Source organism: Chrysochloris asiatica, unplaced genomic scaffold (genome assembly GCF_000296735.1).
Source record: "Chrysochloris asiatica unplaced genomic scaffold, ChrAsi1.0 scaffold00056, whole genome shotgun sequence".
Classification (NCBI taxonomy): Eukaryota; Metazoa; Chordata; class Mammalia; order Afrosoricida; family Chrysochloridae; genus Chrysochloris; species Chrysochloris asiatica.
The window spans coordinates 641,633-650,769 of NW_006408574.1; the positions used below are offsets into that span (position 1 = coordinate 641,633).

At 53.5% G+C, this 9,137-nt stretch overlaps 2 protein-coding genes across 2 annotated transcripts in view; one reads left to right on the plus strand and one right to left on the minus strand.

The window, feature by feature from the left end:
- DPH7 (diphthamide biosynthesis 7) overlaps positions 1-5,347 on the plus strand; it is a 10,830-nt gene extending 5,483 nt beyond the window's left edge. Inside the window, exons 4-9 of the mRNA XM_006863774.1 lie at positions 1,691-1,782; positions 2,179-2,345; positions 2,951-3,023; positions 3,097-3,162; positions 3,274-3,446; positions 4,959-5,347. Coding sequence (XP_006863836.1) covers positions 1,691-1,782; positions 2,179-2,345; positions 2,951-3,023; positions 3,097-3,162; positions 3,274-3,446; positions 4,959-5,347 — 960 coding nt within the window. The remainder of the gene's footprint in view (positions 1-1,690; positions 1,783-2,178; positions 2,346-2,950; positions 3,024-3,096; positions 3,163-3,273; positions 3,447-4,958) is intronic.
- Positions 5,348-7,156: 1,809 nt separating this feature from the next.
- On the minus strand, positions 7,157-7,564 carry MRPL41 (mitochondrial ribosomal protein L41). The gene has a single exon (XM_006863650.1). The coding sequence runs from the start codon at positions 7,562-7,564 to the stop codon at positions 7,157-7,159; it is 408 nt and encodes a 135-aa protein (XP_006863712.1).
- Positions 7,565-9,137: the final 1,573 nt, after the last annotated feature.

Here is a 9,137-nt window from a genome sequence, read left to right on the forward strand (position 1 = left end):
CTGTGGCTAGGTCACTGACTCTGGGCCCAAGAGTCCCCAGGTCTTGCCACACTGCTGGCCAACCAGGTCTCCACCCGGGTTCACAGAAGTCTATTGAACATTGTAGGACTTAGCTCGCAGCTTCATTGCTGTTTTTCCCTCACTTCCTCTTATCAGTGATGAATGTGGTCATGTAGTCACCAATCAGAGTGTGTATTCCCATTGAGTCTTAGTCTTTGCCCTGAGGGGGACCCGACCACTTGTGGCAAGCAACTTGCTTGTTCTTGTAGTAATCAGTTGGACTGCCTATATTGTTTTGTATTTTTCATGTAGGTCTTTCTTTCAAGAAGTATCTTCTGTTCTTTTAGCCGCTCCAGGTTATGTTGTTTTAAGAAAGGTATTTGCAGTGAGTAAGCCATTGGTGTTGCAAAAAAATCTATCATGTAACCTACAGCCTCGTTTCTGTCTTCCAAAGTCATATTTTTTTAAACTAATGATCTGTCACTGAATCCCAACCTTTGCATTTCAATCACCAGTAGTTATCAGTACACTGTGATTGCATGTTTGGTCAATTTCAGACTGAAGAAGTTGGTAGAATTCATCAGTTTCATCATCACAGGCTTCCGTGGTTGGTGTGTAAATTTGAACAATAGTGGTATGAACTGGTCTTCCTTGTAGGCACATGCATATTATCCTATCACAGACATGTTCTTTTTGATCATAACTGGGACACCATTCCTCTTTAATGTAGTAAACCATGTGATTGCCAGATTCAAGATGGTCAATACCCGTCCATTTCAGCTCACTAATGCCTAGGAGATCGATTTTTATGCATTCCATTTGATGTTTGACAACTGCCAACTTTCCTAGAGTCCTACTCGGTACGTTGTATGTTCTTGTTTATTGCTGTTTCTCCTCATTTGGAGTTGTGTCCCATTAACAAATGAAGGTCCCGAAAGCTTTACTCCGTTCACGTTATCGTAGTCAGCTTCCCCGAGACGTCATCACGGTCTGCTCTCCTCAGAGGCGGCAGCTCTTCCTCAACCTGATGAGGTTATCTTCAGGCCCTGGATCTGACAGTATTCTGGTGCCAACACTGTCCCACTGCTATTCATGAGGTTTTCAGTGATAAACATGCAGAAGTAGCCTGCCTCTCCTTCCTGGTCTAGCTTAGTCATAAAGCTCAGCTGACACCTGTCCATCCTGGGTGACCCTGCTGGTATTTAAAATACAGGTAGTGCAGCGTCCAGCATCACAGCCACACCCAAGCCACCACAGTACGGCAAATTGACAGGTGAGGGGTGGATATAGATCTTCGGGAAGAGAACCAGCAGTTAAATCTGAAATGGAAAGCTATGATTCTTAGATTTGGAGACAAAACGCAGTGGTGTCCCCTGTAACCCTGGAGTGGTTGAGCCTAGCCAGGCTCTGGCTGGGTGAATGGGGTCTTGTCTTGATGCCTGGAGATCCTGGGGGGTAGAAGAGGGACATGCTGTGGCCCCTGGTTGCCCGGGTGGGAAGTGTGGGACAGTCCCAGAGGCGAGTGAGACCCTGGAGGACAGGCCCAATCCTGAAACGTCTTCGGGTTCTACTAGGTGACGGCATTGTTGGAGCCATTGGGAGTTGGTGAGGGAACCTTGACTCGGAGGGGTTAGGGGAAACTCCTCTGGGACCCCCGAGTGGGCCCCGACACTTCCTTTCTCCCCATTAGAACTACAGTCTACAGCCGGTGTCCAGCCTAGTCCTGGGAGAGCGAAGACTGGCCTTGTCCCTGGATTGGTCCACTGGGAAGATGGGAAGGTAGTGAAGACGGGGCAGTGGTGTTAGTCTTCCTCTGAGAAGCCGCCAGAGAATTCAAACAGTCTGTACATACACGTTGCCACGACGGCCCAAACCTGGGAGTATCTCTGGTTTTCTAAATGAAGGATGAAGATGTTTTCATTCAGGAAACTGATACTGAATTTCCTTTGACAAGTTGCATGTTTGGTCTTTGTCAAATACCCAAGTCAACTTAGGGGCAGTGTGCACACGGACATGCTTCTTTGGGGACTTCTGCCTGATGGTTATGTGGTTTTTGAGCTTTTTATTGTGAATTGGTGAAGATTTACAGCACAGATCAATTTTCTGTTCTGCCAAGTGTCTGGGTGGTAAGCATTTGCATAACAGCTTTTCCCTTTGGCTCTCTGTTTCTGTGGCCAGTGACCAGCCCTTGAAGATTGTCAGCAGTGATTCCCAGGGGCAGCTGCACCTGCTGACAGTGAATGAGGCCAGCCTGGGGCTGCAGTTAGTGGACACTTGGCAGGCCCACCGATTTGAGGCCTGGATCGCAGCTTTCAACTACTGGCAGACGGAGGTCATATACTCAGGTGGGTAAATCCCAACAACAACCATGTTGGGCCCTGCTTGGGAGGGAGGCAGACTATGGGCACAGTGCCAAGGTGTAGGATCTGGGACACCTCTTGTTAGGTCTGTGTTTCCACCTTAATTCTTGGTTCCGTTTTCAGTAGAGCACATTTTGCCTCTTTTTTCCCCCTTTCTCTTCTTTATTTTGGTGAAATTAGTTTTATTAACCTGCTTTGTAATATCACACCATACAGCTTGTATTTCCAAGTATGGTAAGTTTTGCTTTCTGTTTGTCATTTGACCAAATCTAGTTTTTGTGGGATAAATGTTATGATGGAGTTTTTGTCAAGATTTGATAACTTTTGCTAGTTTTTTCTTAATAGCAAAATTTCCCGTGTGCACTTCGAGCCATTGCAAGTTTTCCTTTGTGATTCTACTGTTCCCCCTCTCACATGTCTAATATTGGCACACAGTTCGAATTAGGGGGTCCGTGTAGTGTGGATGGGGGATGGTGGAGGGAGGTCCCCTTGGGTGATGCCTGACATACCGGTGGGGGGGGTGGGTTTCGTTCTAGAGCTGAGGGGGACTGTGGGCCGGAGGCTATTACGTCAGTGCCTTGTTCACACAGGGGGAGACGACGGACTCCTGAAAGGTTGGGACACCAGACAGCAGCTCTGCTCGCCTCTGTTCACCAGCATGAGGTAACAGCACACAGGGTGGGGTTGGAGTGGGCACCCATTGGGCCTGGCTGAGCAGTCCTCACCACACCTGCAGGCACTCCATGGGCGTGTGTAGCATCCAGAGTAACCCGCACCAAGAGTACATCCTGGCCACTGGCAGGTGAGGCCCCGCCCATGCAGCACATCCTCTCAGACCTAAGGGGAAAGCTTGGCCTGGCCCCAGAGGCAGGTGCCGCCTCCTCCGGGCTTAGCGCTGTGGTGGCTGTTGCAGTTACGACCAGCATGTCCTGCTGTGGGACACACGCAACATGATGCAGCCCTTGGCGGACACACCTGTCCAGGGTGGCGTGTGGAGGCTCAAGTGGCACCCCACCCGCCCCCACCTGTTGCTGGCCGCCTGTATGCACAGTGGCTACAAGGTGCTCAACTGTCAGGCAGCCTTGGGTGAGTGTTTCCCTGAAGGCTGCCCCACACGCAGCACTGCTCCCGCTCCCTCCCTCCCTGCCTGTCCCAGCCTCTGCTTCCCCCAGCTCAGAGCTCCTGTGCTGGGCGCCCCCCCTGAGCCCCAGCAGGGGGTTTGCCCCGTTTCATCCTCTCCATGCAAACCTCCACCCTCACCCCTTTTGCCTCTAGCTCACAGTCCTCCGCCATGTGGCACCCTAGATACCCAGGCTTGCTGTTGGCCCTGGCACCCCCTCCTCCCCACCTGTGCCCCGTCCCTTCTGTTCCTCTCTATCTCGGCACCCCCGTCTCCCCACTTGCACCCTGATCCTTCTGTACATCTGACCCCCTGGTGACCTGAGCATGCGGCCAGGCTTCTGGTGGTGAGCTGGATGAAGGTTGGCAGAGGGAATCAGGTTTGCATTCAACAGCGCAGTGTTGTTCATCTCAGTGTCTGCTCTCCGTCAGCGTAACATCACCAGCCCACTTCCTGCCTGTTTCCTGTTTGCAGTCTTCCTTACATCCTTCTGGGTCAATGCTGCCTTTTTGATCACAAATAGTTGATGATTCTAAGGTGTGTGCACTTGCCTACGGTTACGGCTCCTCTTGTAGACGGTGCTTACCAACAGCATAGGACTTTCCGTTGTTTACCTCAGATGAGTCATGGGGGTGAGTTCAATTCTAGAGCTGAAGGTGGACTGAGGGCCATGGTCTCAGGGTTTCCCCATCTAGCTGACCAGTAAACCTAACTTTTTGAGTTTTGTGCCACATTTTTCTCCCTCTAACCAGGACCTTCTAATGTGATCCCTTGCAGTGCAGTTGGTAAAGGTAGCTGACCACTGTCTGGTTCTTCTGTGGAGACTGATGGTCAAGTGGCCCATCGGTCGGTTCATTGAACTAAGGGTTTCTGTGTCTCTTCTGTTTTCTCCACGTCTTTTCTTCCAGACAGGGAGAGACATTAGATTGCTGTTCACATGAATTTCAGACCTCGGTCACTTAGGACATCAGTCTTTGTGGACTGTGTTATACCAGTTGGCTCTGGTACCCCTTGAGTCCCAGGTTGATTCCCTCAAGGTGTTTGCTTATGTTGAAGTTTTCCTAACTTTGCCCCAGACAAAGGGCTGTGGCCTAGTCCCACTCCCTGACTTCAGCAAACTCCCTGTGTGGAAAACCAGTCAGGCTTCCCTTTGCTTAAACTGTTTGGTGACGTCTGTCAAGCTAAAACCCAACCCCTCCGCTTACTCTCCGTTGACGATGCGGTCTTGTGGTCTTCTCCTGCCTGTTTGACCCGCTGTACCCACCATCTGTCCGTCCATCCCACCCACGGAGGTAGCCCTCTCACACCTGCTGTTTCAGTCCATCTGACTTAACTGCTCTGTGCACACAGCACACCGTGCCTGTTCTGAGAGCTGGCAAGCAAGCTTTGGGGCTGAGTTTAAGGGACTGTCAGGTGTAGCAGACACACACGATGCTAAGTGTACCTCCCTCCTCTCTGTGCTCCCCGATTTGTTCCAGAGGAGGACCAGAACGTGTGCTCAGTCTCCTTGTCCTACGTACAGTCCAACTCGCTGACTTACGGGGCGGACTGGTCCTGGCTCAGCCCGAAGTCACGCTTGCAGCCCCTTCAGCAGACCCCTTTCAAATCCGAAATGGAGGTCAAGTCGGCCAACTTGCTGCCCAAGCTGAAGCATCCAGGCACACCGGGGGCCACCAGTGTAGATCATGTAGGGGCGGTTGATGATGGGGAGGACCATGATGCAGAGTCCAGGTCCTTGCAAGTGGCAAGGAGGAAATCTTGTGACTTTCACTTTAGCCTGAATACCGCCAACGTGGATACTAGCTTCCTGGCCACGTGCTTGTTTTACGGGCATGCGCTCCACGTCTGGAAGTGGAAAATGAGCTGAACTGTGAAGGAGCTTCCTCAGTTTGACCCATAAGCCCCCTTCCCACAAATAAAGCTGAGCATGCTGCAGTGTGCTCCATTAGCACTTGCTCTGGTCCCTTCAGCTATCGTGGATGGTCAGGGCGGAAGAGCTGTTAGCATCTTTTGACCAGTCCTCCCTGCTGACCCATCCTTCTGGGCAGGATGAGCCACCTGGCAGGAGGGCTGTGCTCATCCTGGGCTGCTCACTGGGCAGGGAAGACTAGGCTCCCTAGCTCTCAAAGTTGTTAGGTTTCCTGTGAATTTTGACTTGTACTCAAGGAAGCATCAAAAAGTTCATGGAAAATTTCATCATCTTTTAATTCCACTCTTCTACTAACTTATGAAGCCCCCTTGTATTTAAAAAACTTTATTAAATGAAGTTTACTTGCAAATTAGTTATAACATCACTGATCACTGTAAGCAGACATGAACAAGATCACCTCCTGGTTCACCAGAAGACTCCATGCAGGTGAACACAGGGAGGAGGCAGGACACACGGAAGCTCGGTCCTGGGTCCTGGCGTGGTACTTACTCAGCTGAGACCCCAAGCCCTGGTGCCCCCTGCTGGGCGTGCAGCCCTCAAGTCTAGGACTAAGGAGGGACTGTGGACAAGGACAGCCCACTGTTGAGTTTGCCAGATCCTTATTCATGACCTATTGCGACCCCCATGCTCTTGCCTACTTTCTTATAGCACTGCACACCAACAGAGGTCAGACTATGTGACACGTAGTCTACATATTAAAAATGATCCATTCCAGCCACTGCCACGTATTTCAGCTAAAATACCAGATCCTCCTTTAAAAGTTAATTTAAGGATGTGGCGCTGGGGGTTAATGCACTGGACTGCAAAGTTGGTTTGAACTGGAAGGTCGGGGTTCAAGCACACCAGCTGCTCCTCAGAAACCCTATACAGGGTCACTATGGGTCGGAACTGACTCAGAGGCACATAACAGCTTAAGGGTTGATTCTGTTCATTGGTTGTGCCCCAGGTTGGAGAATCTGGGGGCATGGATGACCAGTGTTGCCTCAGCCTGCCTTGCAAATGGTTTCCCCTCCATATGACGTTAAGCACTGGACTGCAAACCACAAGTTTGAGCCCACGAACTGCTCCTAGGGAGAAAGATGAGGCTCCAGTGAACATTTAAAGCCTCGGAGAACCTATGGTGGTGGTGGTGGTGGTTGGTTGTATATCACAAGTGACCCTGTATGGGGTTTGTTTCTGAGGCTGTAAATAGGGTTTCCAAGACTGTTAATGTTTACACGAACAGAGCCTCATTTTCTCCCAAGGAAAGGCTGGTTGAGTTGAACTACAATGCCTAATCCACATTGCCATCTGAGGTCCTTTATTAACATATCAAATCAAACCCATTGCCTCCGGTGTTAATTAAACAGAAAGTGACCCTGTATAGGGTTTCTGAAGAGCAGCTGGAGAGCCTGAACCGCCGACCTTTCAGTTCAAACAATTTTGCAGTCTGGCGCATTAACGCACAGCGCCAGCCCAGGACTCCTGTAGACAACCTCGGCTTTCTCCCGCGGGGCAGAACCGAACGTGTGCAGTCCTAGGCTCCTTTTATTAGCATTTAAGGAGGCTTCAAAAAAATGCATGGAAAAATAACATCTTTCCGTTACGTTTCCACGGACTTTTGAAGCCCAGAGTCTGAGAGCACCTCGCCTTGGTCACAACCAGCAAGCTGCTGTCTCGCTTTCACAACAGCCGACGCCCCCAAACACGTCCAGATCAGCTTTATTTAGTCTTGAAAACAAAGGCTTCCAAACGTCGCCCCCCTCCCTACCGCGGGAAATTCTTGGGGTACAGCTGGAAGAGCTTGCCTTCCTGGGTGGGCTCAAAACCGTACTTTTCCAGGTTCTCGGGGTCAAAAGTCCCTTCTTTTAAGTCCCTCTCGATCGCAGGGGCCACTGCTTGCTGAAAGAGCTCCCTGGCCGTTAGCGGGGTGTCGGTTCCCGCGGGGGCACGGTAGTTCACGTAGGGCTTCAGCTTGAAGCCGGTCAGGTCCGGGACCACAAACTCCGGGATCATCTCTTTGATGGTCACGAACTTCCGGCCAGCGGCGTGCACACCGGTAGCCTTGGCGCCCCGGCTCTTGTAGAAAGTGCGAGGGCCGCGCTTGCTTGTCCACTTGCTCATCCTGTCCGCTCCCCGGACCAGGGCGCGGGTCACTCCCGTCAGGACACCCATGCCGCCGCCTGTGGACGGGGCAGAGGCGCGTCACTTGACCTGCAGGGCCGCGCGAGCACCTCCCCGGGGCGCCCCCACCTGCCCTGCACTCCTCCCGGGGCCCCACACTCACCGCACGCTCCGCAAAGCCGACCCGGTTAGGCTTCGGGCGGACGCACTTCGCAGCAACAGTGGCTCCGATTGGCTGTCATCGCCGCGTTCAATGCGTAGCCTCAGCTCTGCGAAGGGCGGGACCGGCTGGAAACTCGGCCAATGCGCGGGCGGGATCCGGGGTCAGGGGGCGGTCCCATCGCTGACAGGGGGGGTGACGTCGGGGGCGCGGGCGCCGGCCTGGTGAGTGGGCAGAGGCGGGGTCTAGGTGGGTCGCTGCCCTTTGCCCCCAGGATCCTCGCGGTGAACCGCCTGGATCCGGATTCCCCGGCTCGTCGTCCCCGCTGGGCGCTAACCGGCCCCGGCGTTCCCTGCCTCTTTCATCCCCAGACAGGGCTGACCTAGACCCCGACCCCGCGGTTGGTGCCCCTTAGACGCAGAGAGCTGACCCCAGCATCCTGTCCCACAGGCTCCCGACACTCAGGGTCCCGTCTTGCAGGATTGCGATCGCTCGGGTCCAATCCCACAGAGTCCGGATCCCCAGCGTCCCACCCGCCGGTGAGAGACTTGTCTCAGAGCCGAGGTCGCCACGTGGTCAGCGGGGCGTAGGACCCCCGACCTGGACAGGGAACGAGCGCAGTAATGGAGCACAACCCCTCAGGCTGCAGCGTCTGTAGCGCTTTTGTGTGTGTGTGTGTGGGGGGGAGGGTTTGTGACAAAACAGCCCTCCCTACTGCTGCCCCTGCTCTGAGGAGTCTGGGGGCTGGGCTGGGCAGCGATTTAGGACGGTCACCACGTTCCTTGTCCTCTGTCACCAGCGCATCATCATATGGCCAGGATAGGATTGCACTGGTCAGGAATCCAGCTGGCCAGTTATAGCTGAGTCCCTACACCCACCCACCCAAGGGGGGTACACACCAGCGCCTCCTCTACCCGCCTTCGCTCTTCACCTCCGGGACCAGCCGGGAGCCCCGCCCCTTTCCCAAGCTCCACTGGGCGCCCCGCCCCTGACCTATTGCGAACCCCGCCCTCCACCCCTGACCAGTGGGAGTCCCGCCCCCGGCCCGCTGAAATCCCGCCCTTTACCCCTGATCTGCTGGGAAACTATACCAACCCCCCCTAAACTCCCAGGGAGTCCCTCCCTCTGCCCCTGTCCCTGCCCCACTGGGAGTTCCACCACCCTAACCTGACCCCGCTGGGAGTCTGGTCAGTAACCTCGTGAGGGCTGTTTACAGAGCGCTGTTTACAGCTTTCTCCGGGAGAGCCGAATACCTCACCAGGATTTCCTCTCTGTGAGGACATGTGTGTCTGGGAAAGGGTTCTGGGAAACACCCAGGTGGAGCCCACTTGCACCTTCTGTCATCCCTGTCCCTTTGGATTTTAGCCATGAAGAACCGCTCCGACTCCTGGCAGACGGTAGGTAAACAAGTCAGGACAGGTCATCCGGCTCTGGGTCCCAGTGTAGGACTGTTCAGAGTAGGGG